Source organism: Aythya fuligula, chromosome W, assembly GCF_009819795.1.
Source record: "Aythya fuligula isolate bAytFul2 chromosome W, bAytFul2.pri, whole genome shotgun sequence".
NCBI lineage: Eukaryota > Metazoa > Chordata > Aves > Anseriformes > Anatidae > Aythya > Aythya fuligula.
In genome coordinates, this window is record NC_045594.1 from 16,772,508 (window position 1) to 16,787,085 (window position 14,578).

The following is a 14,578-nucleotide window of genomic DNA, read 5'->3' on the forward strand; positions in this document are numbered from 1 at the left end:
TATGTACTTCTAACTGCTTTGGTTACTTCAGTCAATCAACAGTTGACATGACTGTTTAAGCATATGGACTGGTCAGTTCTGAGTGGCGTAAGTGTATTTTCACTGGGAGCATGCCTTAGACATGTTCTGCATGTTGAAAGGAAGGTTTTAAATTTCTGAATGGGGTTCAGACTATGTGTATATTTGGCCTGTGATTGTTATGGTATGTCAGTATGCAGAGTTCAAATTAAAGTGGAAAACTGCTAATGAGAGTTTAGGTTGTACATCCCTTCCCAACCACATTCTGCCGCTTCTTATTTTCCAGCTAACAATTCTGTAAAGTAAGGACTTCCTTTGCTATAGCTCAGAATGATACAAATTTAAAACTGTCTTTTCATGTGAGAGCATAAGCAAACTGCAGCAAGCGATACATCTGTTGCCATGAGACTAACGCAGATCTAATTTTTTATTACTTTCTCCTCCTAACCCTCTCTCTTTTTCTCTCTCTTTGTGTTTCTTTAGAAGGCAAATGCCTCTACCTGACGGAAGTCAGTTGGAGTTGCTAGTGCATGCTTTCCAAACATTCAGAGGAGATGAAACTGGATCTGTATTGTCACAGTACTATGAATCCTACTGTGGGAATACTGTCATTTCCCTTAGTAATTATCAAAGACTGAAAAATATTAGTGACTTACATCATTGTGACACAGTAAAGCATTTGGCAGGTATATAGTTCAGCAGCTAAAATAGGTGGGTTGAATTTTTATAAAAGGTGTTTTCAAACTGAAGAATTTCTGGAAACAAAGTTTAATGTTGTGGTACGTGGTCTCATTCTTACAGTTCAATTTTGCATGCGGGAAAAGATTCATCTTGCATGACAACAGTGCTGCTGCTTGCCAAAACCATGATGTTGAGGTCCTGCTGTTTCTCATGGGTCTCTTGGTACCATTCCCTCATCACTTCTGAGTCATGGGTTGGGATTAAGGTCACCTGCAACACAAAACAGGATAACTCCTCAGGAATTGGCAACAGAAACAACTGATAAGAAAAATGTCTGTTAGAAGTCCTGGCCAACAAACATTTTTCCCTTTTGGAAAGAGTGTCTCTTTATGCAATAAATACTTAGGTAAATGAATGGATAAAAGGAAATAAGTAAATATGTAAATAAGATGAAATGACTGTAAAGAAGCAGTTTTGGTTCTATAAGCTGCTGAGATGCAGCTTTCCAGAGAAGTAGCAGGTTATTGTCTGTACTGATAGCTCTTCAGATTATGGCCAAATATTTTGTTTATTTATTTACCATATTGGAAAGGTACAAGAAGTTTCCAAGTGTATGTGATTACTATACAAAGCATGAAATATTCACTTTTCTTTCCTACTTACAAACTGCAAGTTTCCAAACTTGGATCATATATGGTATAGCAATAGTGTGAAACAGCTAAATGGCCCTGTAAACCATGAGTTCCAAATTGTTTTATTCTCGAGGGACAGGTCAGATGGTCCAGAAATGGGGGAGTGGCTGAGTATGGTGCATCTCTGTGCTTGACTTGGGTGTCCTCTCACATTATTGGCAAAATGAGGTGCCCTGGCTGGAAATCCCATGTCCCGAGCAGTCGCCATCCACTCCAACAATGCTTTGGCTTCCCATAGTTGCTTCCCGGAGAAGTTTAAAGTTCCAGGTAGAAACACTAGTGAAGAGCTTACCTGCATGTTACTCTCCCACTGGGCTTTGCCCTCCAGCAGGGAGTCCAGAACAGTCCTGCTTGGTTCCTCAGCTGTAGAATCATTCCCGCTCACCACATAGTAGGATGACCGCACCCTCTTGAAAAACTCAATGTCGACATTCTTGCTATTGCTGTGGTTGGGAATATACACCAGATCCAAATACACTGGAGGTCCTGGAGGCACCACCGTAGATTTTGCCAACTTAGTATTCCCAGATCCTTTGGAAATAAAACAACAAAAGAATATATTACAGGCTGGTTAAAAACATGCATTTACTAATTATGTTATAATTGCTGAGGTGATATTCCTTAAAATAGCTGCTGTTTGTTAAGCATTACATAGCTACAGCTGTACTTCTGTGTCCTTTGAAACAGTTATGGCGTTACCCTCCTAATGACACTTTCCAGATCTGTTGTATCCCAGTTACAACTGTACTAAGAGGAAAAAATAATAAATGTAACTAACTATATAATACAATAAAAGCTCACTACCACATAAACAACAATTGACTAAACCTTATATATGTATTACTTATATAAGTAATATGCTATTATTATCCAACAATTACAATTGCAGGCCCGTGAATACTGAATTACCATTCAGTAAATTAAGGTAAAGTAAGTAAAATTTACGGACACCCTTCTGAGAGTGCAAGAGCTCTCCATCCCCCAGCAAAAGAAATCAAGCAGAGGAGGCAGGCAACTGGCATGGCTGAGCACGGACCTTCAGCTTAAACTGAGGGAAAAGAGGGAAATGTACAGGAAATGGAAGCAGGGTTGCGTAGCCTGGGAGGAATACAGGGGTGTTGTCTGGATGTGTAGAGATGGGATCAGGAAAGCCAAAGCACAGATGGAGCTGAACTCAGCAAGGGGTGTGAAGAACAACAAGAAGGGGTTCTACAGATACATAGGCAGGAGGAGACAGGCCAAGGAGAGTGTTCCCCCTCTGATAAACGAGATGGGAGAACTGGCTTTCTTAGACATGGAAAAAGCTGAGGTACTCAGTAAGTGCTTTGCCTCAGTCTTCACTGGTGGTCAAGTTTCCTATGTCTGTCAGGACCCTGAACCTCAAGGAGAGGGTGAGAGGAGCGGATTCCGTCCCACTGTGACAGTGGAACAAGTCCGGCCTAATGAAATTGGATGTGTCCATGGGGCCAGATGTTATACATCCCAGGGTGCTGAGAGAGATGGATGGTGTGGTTGCCAAGCCGCTCTCCATCATATTTGAAAAATCATGTCTGTCGGGTGAAGTCTCTGGTGACTGGAAAAAGGGAAACGTTACTCCCGTTTTTAAAAAAGGGAGAAAGGAAGACCCAGGGAACTACAGGCAGGTGGGCCTCACCTCTGTGCCTGGGAAGATCATGGAGCAGATCCTCCTGGAAGACATGTTAAGGCATGCACAAGATAAAGAGGTGATTCGAGACAGCCAGCACAGCTTCACCAAAGGCAGATCTTGCCTAACCAATCTGGTGGCCTTCTATGATGGAGTGATGGCATCGGTAGACAAAGGAAGGGTGATGGATATCATCTACCTGGACTTGAGCAAAGCCTTTGATATGGTCCCTCACCATTCTTCTCTCTAAATTGGAGAGGTATGGATTTGAAGAATGGACTGTTAGGTGGATAAAGAATTGGTTGGTTGGTCACAGCCAAAGGGTTGTGGTCAACGGTTCTATGTCTGGGTGGAGGCCAGTCACAAGTGGTGTCCCTCAGGGGTTGGTCTTGGGACTGGTACTCTTCAGCATCTTTATCAACGACATAGATGACAGAATCAAGTGCACTCAGCAAGTTTGCAGATGACACCAAGCTGAGCAGTGCAGTCGATACAATAGAGGGAAGGGATGCCATCCAGAGGGACCTAGACAGGCTGGAGAAGTGGGCCCATGAGAACCTAATGAGGTTCAACAAGGCCAAGTGCAAGGTTTTGCACTTGGGCTGGGGCAATCCCAGGTATTTATATAGACCGGGCAAAGAAGAACTTGAGAGTAGTCTGCAGAGAAGGACTTGATGGACTTCCTTCTGGACGAGAAGTTGGACATGAGCTAGCAGTGCATGCTTGCAGCCTGGAAGGACATCTGTGTCCTGAGCTGCATTAAAAAAGGGGTGGCCAGCAGGGAGAGGGAGGTGATTGTCCCCCTCTACTCTGCCCTTGTGAAACCCCACCTGGAACACTGCGTGCAGGCCTGGGGCCCCCAGCACAAGAAGGATGTGGAGCTCTTGGAACGGGTCCAGAGGAGGGCCACTAAGATGATCAGAGGGCTGGAGCACCTCCCCTATGAAGAAAGGTTGAGGGAACTGGGCTTGTTCAGCTTGGAGAAGAGAAGGCTCCAGGAAGACCTCATTGCAGCCTTCCAGTACTTGAAGGGAGTGTATAATCAGGAGGCGGAATGCCTGTTTACATCTGTTGATAGTGATAGGACAAGGGGGAATGGTTTTAAACTAAGACAGGGGAGATTTAGGTTAGATATTAGGAAAAAGTTTTTCACTCTGAGGGTGGTGAGGCACTGGAACAGGTTGCCCAGGGAGGCTGTGGATGCCCCATCCCTGGAGGCATTCAAGGCCAGGCTGGATGCGGCTCTGGGCAGCCTGCTCTAGTGGCTGGCAACCCTGCCCAGAGCAGGGGGGTTGAAACTAGATGATCTTTAAGGTCCTTTTCAACCCAGGCCATTCTATGATTCTATTTCTCAAGTTAAGAATCACAGCTTTCCAAAGTCTTGGGTATGCATGATTATAAAACTTAGGATCACACAGGAAGTCATGCAGATTTTAAACAGTCTTGAGATTTGGGGTATCAGCACAACAGCTTTGATATTTTCAGGCTGTCTTACAGCATCAGGAAGCTACTAAATGAGAGCAGAAAGAGGGGCAAAAAGGAACTTGGGAGGACAGTGAAATTTCCTAATTCAATTACTTCAGGGAACTAAGAACAAGTATTTGTTTGCCTGCTAGTTCCTTATTTGCATACACAAATTAGCCACATCACAAAAAGTAAGGGGAAGAGTGTTTTTGCTGTTATACATAGTGTAGTACCTGTTCTAAGAGCTTCAGTCAAAAGGAAGTTCAAAGTTTAAACACTAGCACTAAAAATATTTCATAAAAGTTGCTTTTGTCACACATTGAATCACAGGGTGACCTGACAATCAAGATTCAATCAGTAATTGTATTTAGATGATCACCATTTATGTTTTATTAGCCTCTCCATGAAGTTACAGAGTATGAAGTTTGGTAAACTAAATTATCTGAGCAATACACTTTATTAAGGGTTACATATTGAAAGGCCAGGAAAGTCCATTACAATTGTCTAACATGACCTGATGATATTCATCAGAGAGCAATATGCCAAATAAGCATCATAATATGATAAGTTTTCCTGAATTAGATCATTTTAACTAATGCATATTTTACAAAATCTTTGATCATCTGTGATAAAAAGTCTGTAATAAACCTTTTGAACTGTGAATACCAACACTGGCTAAAGTATTAGACATTATATTTTACACCTAAATGTCAATATCAAATAAAGCCTTGTCTTCAGCTCTAGTGTATGTCTGAGAAGTATGCTTCAAGGAAGAAGAATCTAATATAAAGTGTTGGAGAAATGTACAGCATGAGGAACTATACCACTACTTTGAAAAGCATCTATTAACAGAGACCTGCAAATGATGGTATATGAAAGGAACAGAAGACCACAGAAAATGGGGAAGCTACAGACAGATGAATGCTGGTTTGCTTGTACTGAATCCTAGACTTGCGTCTTGTAAAAAGCTTTCAATAGAATATCAGTCCTGATGACAACAGCAAAATCAAAGTATCCTCAAAATGCTCTGTAACAAGATCTGCCAGAAACAACATATTAGCACAATGCCTCCTTCAGTGATATAATTCATATTTTATTACTACTTATAGACTACACAACAGTCATTCAAAATAACATTAACTTTCCATATATTTAGCCATCACTGACAGCATAAGACTTTAACCAGATTATGTGATGTACATGCTTAGCTCACTGAAAGTTCTCATACTGCTGTTATTTTTAAAATACTCTTTAAAAAGAATCCAGCAAAGTAATAAACACATCCAATGTCCTATATCACCTTTGCCTCTCACAAAATTAAAATGAATTGGTTTGAATGGTTTATGTTAGGAGCATTATGCCTACATGATTCTTACAATGAATAAAGTGGGTCACTTTACTACTAATTTCACTTCACCTACAAAAGCAATACTTTTAATTCTATTAGTTGGCTAACTAATTTAGACAGCTAGTATTAATCTTTTTATACTTGATGTACTCACTCTAATTCTTTACATCTGAGCAAACTGATGCATCTAGTTTCCCAGATCGCAAAAGTTAATTCAGCATATTTCATTCATTTAAATGCAGCCTTTACACTCTGGATTTATTTTTAAAGCATGGACTTTCTTTGGGTGTTTGCTGTAAATTGCATTCTCAACTGATATAAGGACAACCTAACTTCACTTAAACAACTAAGAAAATCTTAACACTAGGGAGATCCTATCTGCCTTTACCTGTGGTTGCAGTCTTTGTTGACTTGGATGCTGTTGTATTTGTTGCATTCTTGGTATCCTTATCTTTCTCTTCCACTTGGGACTTTACATCTGGATTAGAGATATTTTTGGTTCTCTTCTCCACAAACTCCTTTTTTGGAGAATCTGTTTGGGAATTTTTGTCTAAAGAATCTCTTACATCTGGTTTTGGTGAAGCCGCTTGCTTTGATTTACCATCACTTTTTTTAACAGAAGAAGACAACTTGGTCTTAGTGCCCTGCTTTTTTGTTTTTGTCTTTTCTTTGAGGTCCTTCTTCAAAGTTTTACCCAAATTCTGATCGACTGGCAAAGCCTCTGGATCAACCATGGAGACATCAGGGTGCCTAGGGGAAGGGCTGTGATCCTGAATTGGGACAGGTGGTGGGTCAATGTGTTTGTATGCAATTGTCTTGTCTGTTGGAATGGTTTCTGATTCATCTTCTGAGTCAATGTTAGCATCTGCAGTGATGGAAGGACATTCCTCAGTCTCAGGGGGAACATCTGAATCAGTCTGAGATGGGGCAGAATCGCTCACTGATGTGGGAGGGGTTTCATCACACTGACGCTCTTGCTGCTTTCCCCCAGAAGGTGGATGGGCTCCCCCAGACTGAGTTAATGGCTTTTCTTGATCTTGAAACTGTTCCATTGCAAACCACTCAAGGGGATTTGGGTTGATAAATGAAGGTGAAAGTTCAGTTTTAGGATGTTTATATTCACAGGAGGACACAAGACATAAATCAACATCCTGACAAGATTCTGCTAATGATTTTCCTGGAGTAAGATGTGCACTTGCTTCATAGCAATAGCTACTAACTTCAGGTGAGCTGGTGGCTTTCCCAGTTATTTCATAGGAGTAAGCCATGGTCTCTAGTGACTTGGTGGTTCTCCCAGTTGTCTCATAGCAGTAGCTAATGGCTTCTGGTGACTTAGTGGTTTTCCCTGTTGTCTCATAGGAAGAATCCATAGCATCAAGTGATCTGTTAGCTTTCCTAATTCTCTCATAGGAAATATCTATGGCCCCAGGTGATCTGGTGGTTTTCCCTGTTGTCTCATAGGAATAATCTGTGGCCTGAGATGATCTAGTAGATTTTCCAACTGCCTCATAGGAGTAGCTAATATCCTCTGGTGACCTAGTAGTTTTCTCTGTGGCCTCATAAGAATAACTAAGCTCTTCTGGTGACCTACTGCTTATCGGTGAATCTATTATTTCTGGGTTGAATAAAAGTTCTGGGCTGTGCTTTGTTAGAGGTTCCCGTAATATGACAGCCTGTTTACCAAATGCTTTGTCAGAGGACACTTGCAGTGACAATGAAGATGTGTAACTATCTGAAACTACTTCTGTGATTACAGGATGTGAATCTGGAAAACTAGGAGAGTATAGAGAAGAAGATTCCCTTGGAGTTAGTGGAGATGGGTCAGACTTTGGAAACAGCCTTTCTCCTAGGCTCAATACCTTTTCTGAGGTAAAAGAAGAATGTAGTGACATATCTCTGGGTGAAACAGCACCTGAAAAAGTTTCCTCTAGCAGTGGTGAAGTTACCTGGGAAGGTGTATGAGCTGATGAAGTTGAAGATGAAGCTTCAGTTTGAGAAACTGAAATAATTTCTGAAATATCCTTCTCCTGAGTGTAAGATGTCTGCTCCACAGGGGAAATCTGTGCAAAAGTTGCCTCCTGTATATCTGAAGGGCTATAATCTACTTCTGTTGGTCCATTTACAGATATATGGTGTATACTTATGCCTACAGTAGGATATTCTGGAGATTGCCTACTAAAGTCCATTGCTAAAGACTGCTCAGGGGACTCCTGACCAAATTCTACTGACTGATCAGGAGATCTGTGATCATGCATAAGGGTTTTTGATTTTGCGGTTTTAGGTGAGAAATCTGGTGGAGAAATCGACATAGGCCTTGGGCACTCCTCCTTAGATGGAGACATTTCTGTTTCCTGAAACGTTGTTGGTGTTTGTACAACTGACACTGAAAAGGAATCGTCAACTTCTGTAGAGTGGGGAGATCCAACCTCAGCATGCAAAGAAGGAGATACATCATCAGTAGTTGGTTCTGGAAATGAACTAGTAGCAACAGATGCTGTAGAGACAGAAGCTACTCCTTCTATATGGGAATAGGTGTCTTCTGCTATGACCTCATCAACAGGAGTTGCAGATTTGTCAGAAACAGTGCCTTCAGAAATTGACATTTTGGTGTCTTCTTTTAAAGAACTGAACTGACTGATATCTATTTGAGTAGGTGAGAGATCACCTGTTAACTTCTGGTCATCCAAGACCAATGAGGACTGAGAGTTGCTGGGTTCTGTATCCTCCACTTTCCTTTCTAGGCTGAAGCTTTCCTTAATTACCATAAACTCCATGCTTTTTTCATCTTTCTTTTCTTGGCAAAGGCCCACAGAGCTGCCTTCAGAAGCTGGGCTCATCTGAACAGGTGTTTTTTCTTTTTCAGGTATTCCCTTAGAGGGACTTCCATAATCTCTGGTGGGACACTTTACATCATCACTCAAAAATGTATCGTAAGTGGTCTCTGAACCTATCAGTGGTGGACTCCGTAGAGGCGAGAGAACCTTTTCAATAGGAGATTCTGAATCTGGCACAGGTTCATCCATAGGGCTTATTATGGGTTTTGAAGACTCATCTATGACTTTACTGAATTCAAAGCTAACTGGAGCTTCTGTTGACTTTTCACTGGTTTCAGAGGGAAGCTGACTGGATTTTTCATCAGTGGGAGACTGATAATAAGGTGTGTGGCCAGCACTACCAGCAGCAGACTGTGAGGGAGATACTACTTCTAATGTTATATCTTCAAGGCTTGCACAGTGCTCTTTGGCAACTTCTTGATGTACATCAGGCAATATAGCAATGGGGACATTCTCAGCCAAGACCTTGATCTCATTGGGAGTAAGTGAAAAGTTCACACTACGTTCACTCAGTGGTGTTTTGACAACTGGTGATAGAGGAGACAAATTCTCAGATGGACTCTTGGCTGGACTACATTTTCCACCAACATTTTCTGAGCAGGTTTCTTTGATTTCTAATTTAGTAGTGCCTTGGGTTTCATTTTCTTTTTGCCAGTATACATCCTGGAATGCAGATTTGCAGAATTTGTCTTCCTCTAATGAAGAAGGTGGCAAGATGGTAGAAGCTGAGGCATTATAGTCTCTACCTTCTGTGGCCTCTGTTTTGGTTCCTTCAGATATTCCATTAAAAGCATCCGGAAGTGTAGAAAGCTTAAGTCTACCAAAGTCTTGAGAGTACAGTGATGTCTCATACTTGGTGATGTTCGCATACTCCTGATAAGTTGAGTCACTTTCCTCATTATTAGTTTCATTACTCATGACATCCCGGGGTGTAGACATTTCATCCATTGAAGTTGGTTTACTGGGTATTTCGGTAGTAGACTGTGTATAACCCAAAATAGCAGTGAATTCCTCAGGTTGATCTCTATTTTCTTCATCAGAAACAATAGCTTCACTTTCTGAATTACCTGGTAATGTCTCATCATGGATTGGTGAGGCCAGTTCAACTGCTGGAGACTGAGGCTCTGAGCATTTTGTTGGTGTAATTATGAGTAGGCCATATTTATCTTCAACTTCACCAGCTTCTGCAGCTTTGTCTACAACAGCCATCACATAATCTTCTTTAGCTTCTATTTTTTCAGTATCCTCTTTATCTTCTGTTTTGTCTTCCTCCTCTTCCTCAGTTTCTTTAGTTTCTGCCTTTTCTACTGTTTCTTCATATTGTTCACCTGATGCCTCATAATCTGCCTTTTCAATATATTTTTCATCTTTAATGCTAACATCTGCTTTGACCATTATTTCTTCTGAACTCTCTTCCATTATTCTTGCTTCTTCCATGTATAGTTTTGTGGTGTCCAATGATGTCTTTTCTTCCTCATCTTCACCTTGTTCTTCAGCATCTTCTGTCTCTGCCTTTTCCTCATAATTTTCCACTTCAGATGATTCTGCCAAGCCAGTTCCCTCATCTTTAAATTTTTCATTGTCATCAACCCTGTGCTTTTCCACTGGTTCCAATTCTTCAGGTGTCTGTTCACACTCACCCTCAGCCTCTGTGGTTGTTATACCTTCATCAGAGGACTCTGAAGGTCCTTCATTTTCTAATTTTTCTTTTTGGGAATCAAAGGCCTCTTTTTGTTCTTTGCCAGTGAGTTTCAGTTCATCCTCTATGAATGCAACCTGAGGTTTTGTTTCTTTTATTGTTTCTACTTCTTCAGCTTTTAATTCTTCAAAATCCTTTGTTAAATCCTCTGGTGAAGACATAAGGGATCTTTCCACTTCAAGTTCTTTTCCACTACCTGTAATTTCTGCAGCTGCTACAGCTGTTACAGTTGTGGCAGCAGTTCCAACTGCTACAAGGGCAACTTGTGCTCCACTGAATTTGATCTCCTTCTTCACAGTCTTAATTTTTCCTTTTTCCTTTGGCTTTCCAGCAGGTACTGCTTCCTTTTTAACAGGGTCCTCCTTCTTTTGTGATTTAGGCTTTGCTGCTAGCTTTTTGGCTTCAGTTGAAGGACCAGTTGTCTTCTTTGCTTCTTTAGAAACCTTTTTGATATCCTTTTTGGCTTCTTTTTCTTCCTTGTTAAGTTCCTTCTTCGCTTCTTTTTTAGCTTCCTTTGGTGGAGCATCTTTCTTTACTTCCTTCTTACTTTCCTTCTCTTCCTTTTTCACATCTTTTTTAACTTCTTTCTTGATCTCTTCTTTTTTGTGTTTTTCCTCTTTTTTGATAAGTATTTTCTCCTCTTTTTTAGAAATCTCTTTCTTTGTTTTTTCCTTTTCCTCTTTCTTTTCTTCAGGTTTTTTTTTGACTTCCTTTTTCACTGTCTTCTCCTTTGCCACTTTTGATTTTACATCTGTAACTTGTTTTTCAGGAGTTTCAGATTTCACTATTTGCTCTTCTTTGCTTGTTCCATCTTTTTCTGTCACTATAGGTTTGGTCTCTGTTTTGGCTGGTTTCTCTTTTTTAACTGGAACTTTTTCTTTGCTTTCTAATTTCTGAGTATTTTCCAGTGCTGGACTGGGCTTTGCAGGCTCCCGTGTTTCTTCTTTAGATTCTTTTCTGACTATCTTGATTGGTGGTGTCTTTGCAGCAGGCTTGAGATTCTCTTTGCTGTCTGTTCGTTGTTTCACCTTTTCTTGTTTCACAGCCAGACTAGCAATGTTTACAGTTCGGTCTTTTTGTGTAACTATTGGTTGTTTAAGGAAATCTAAGTGTTTGAGTTTTTCTAATCCTTCTAGAATATTATATTGGGTGCTGTTTCCAGGAAATAGAACTCGGATTATTTTTTCTGTAGGATTAGCTGGATGCCACACAATCAGGGATGAGACAGAGGTGAAATAGGATAATGGAATGTCTAGTTCTTGGCCATTTGGTAGCAGAAATTCAGCTTTATCTTTGCTAGTACCACTCCACCGTTGCATAAAATATTGCATCTCTTTGCTATTTTTGACAGGATTGAGCACATACATCTCAAGTTTGCCAACCCCCATTTTCTGAAATAAAATGATGGGGTCAATGGTATTTCCTACATTTCTGAAAAGAGGTTCTGGTTTCATAGACAGTTTATTTAAATACCGGAGAGTAAAACAAGCTTCTTCTATACTACTTTTTATTCTAAAGTTAGGATTCAGGTTCTTCAGGTTCTCAGGTACATTAAGAAATAAAACTCCTAAATCAGGTGAGATCAGATTTTTCATCCAGTCACTGTTGGTAGTAGACCCTTGGGACTGTTCCTCTTCTAATTCGGCTATCTTTCGCTGAAGCATGCTATTGATTCCTGGCAAGTTATCATCTCCGATGTGAGTGAGCAGAATGGAATCTACCCGGTCCAAATGTCGGATAAGTTTCCAAAAGCAAGATTTTCTTTCAGATCCTCCATTGATAAGCATGTTGAATCCATTCACTGAAAACAATGCAGAGTCCCCTCTTCCACCTGGGAAAATATAACAGCAGGGTTTGGAGAGTTTCAAAAAGCCTCCTGAGGTTGGGGGTTCTAAAATGTCAAAGGGTGATGGTACTTCTACAGATTCTGACAGATACTCTGTGAATTCAGAGAGTCCTTCCATTTCAGGCAATATGGAAGCTGAGTTGAGTTTAATATTAATAAAGTCTTGAAGGTTGTGTCGGTCAAGGTTAGAATTTTTCCAGTCCCCTTCCTCAGGACAGAAAAGAGTTAAGCTGGCTTTATTAGCAGGGTGGGTGGTGCTCAATAATTCACCAATCTAGGGTTTTAAAACAAAAACACAAGAAGATGCATGTAGATTCATTTTTAATAATTAATACCATAACACAGCATTTTCCAAGGTTCCCCCTTCCCTCTTTCACTCTTTATAGGAGGATAGTACGAGTTTGTATATTCAGAGGGGATGAGGGCTATGAAGCTAATGCTGCCAGAGCTGCCACTATCTCTGCCATAGGCTCAAGAGTCTCTGTGCTGCCTCAGTCCATCCAGAAGAGCTGTCCAAATATCTAAGGGAAACAGCACATCTTCTTAACAGGCACAGAGTATCTGCAGCCTGGAGGAGGTCAGCATCCTCCCAGGGGCAGTTGCCTTCCCCACCCCTCCTCACATGGGCTTCAGTTCTTTCTGTTTTCTGTTTCTCAAAGTCATAATCTTAATTCCCCAAATTAAAATGTATTTTTTTTTGTTAAGCATTTTATATCAAAGCTAAAGTAAATTAAATACGTTTTGAAAGAAACCCTCTATTAAAGAGTAAAGAGCATCAGCGTCAAGCTATCAGTGCTAATTCTAACTTAACAGAAGGCCATTTTTAGTCTTCTAGAAACTTGTGCCATCACATAACAATGTATGGAAGACACTTTTCTGAACACACCTCTTGATCCGTGAATATCTCAATGAAGTTTTGGAAGGAAAAGGACCCTGACTGAAGAATGAGTTCTCCTGTGTTTTCAAAGCACTGTCCACTTAGTACAAGGAGTTTGTGTCTTGCAGCATCTGTGATCATTAAACGCACCTAGAATGAAGGAGATAAGTACATCAATAATGGGAGTTAGCATGCGGTTCTATATTTCTCTGAGAACATGCAGTTTACCTTGCCTAATTTAAAACATATTTTGCACCAGTCTCCCAGGACTGTTGAAATATTATCAAGTTACAAGGAGCAAAAGGGAAAAAAGGAGGCACAAGAAGAGTTTAGAGAGAAGACCTAATGAATAAAAAACACATGGATAAAAGAACAAGGAGCAGAAGAGAATAAAATTTGAATGAAAAAATAATATTTTCATGAACAAATGCATTTCTTATGTAACTTGGTGAATTTTAATAGTACTGTATCAGGACAGTCTTGGCCAACTGTTTCACACATGATAATGAGGAACAACTACATGTGTCAGACAGTTTTTGGAAGGTCGTTCTTTATTTTCCAATATACAGCATGACTTTCCATTCAGTTGCAAAAGCATCACTGGAAATTAACAGCCACAAATCACGATTCTGCTTCACCATAAACATAAACTTGAACTTCAGGCACTCAGATACAGTCACATGAATCATTTACATTTCATGATATCACTAAGTATGGGCACTATAACTTCTTAAAGTGTAGCAGCCAAAGACCTTTTCAAAAAACATTAGAAAATTATGTGGATGCCTAATGCCTCAAAGTAGTTTGCTACCGAGAAATAACCTTCTTCTGCATTTTAAAATCTCAACTATTTTAAAGTAGATTCTTGTTACTTGATCGTCACTGCAGCTAGTAATAATTCCTGTTTCCACCCAGGGGGAGACTTACTTGTACGCTAAGAAAAATCCATATATTCAGTATACTTCTATTGGCTAAATTCAACTTAAATTGAAGAACAAAACTAAACAAAACTTTTGTAAGACTATGCACTGTTGAGTAAACACTCTGAAAATATTTCAAAAGCCTTGTCCAACATTGAAAAATCAATTTTCATAGAATCACAGAATCACAGAATTGTTGGAAGAGACCTCAAGATCATTGAGTCCAACCTCTGACCTAACACTAACAAGTCCTCCACTAAACCATATCGTTAAGTTCAACATATAAACGTCTTTTAAAGACCTCCAGGGATGGTGATCACACCACTTCCCTGGGCAGCCCATTCCAATGCCTAACAACTCTTTCAGTACAGAAGTTCTTCCTAATAACCAACCTAAACCTCCCCTAGCGCAACTTTAGCCCGTTCCCCCTCGTCCTGTCACCAGGCACGTGGGAGAATAGACCAACCCCCACCTCCCTATAGCCTCCTTTAAGGTACCTGTACAGTGCAATAAGGTTGCCCCTGAGCCTCCTCTTCTCAGGCACAACTAACCCA

The 14,578-nt window shown here is 40.4% G+C and overlaps 1 protein-coding gene across 2 annotated transcripts in view; it reads right to left on the reverse strand.

Annotated features, from left to right (window-relative positions):
- Positions 1–246: 246 nt before the first annotated feature.
- Positions 247–14,578, reverse strand: part of LOC116501370 (microtubule-associated protein 1B-like) — a 73,736-nt gene continuing 59,404 nt past the window's right edge. For both annotated transcript variants that reach the window (XM_032206877.1, XM_032206878.1), the window contains 4 exons: positions 13,114–13,254; positions 6,237–12,501; positions 1,684–1,922; positions 247–969 (listed from right to left, as the gene is read on the reverse strand). In XM_032206877.1, the coding sequence (XP_032062768.1) occupies positions 814–969; positions 1,684–1,922; positions 6,237–12,501; positions 13,114–13,254 (6,801 nt within the window). In that variant the 3' untranslated portion in view covers positions 247–813. The remainder of the gene's footprint in view (positions 970–1,683; positions 1,923–6,236; positions 12,502–13,113; positions 13,255–14,578) is intronic.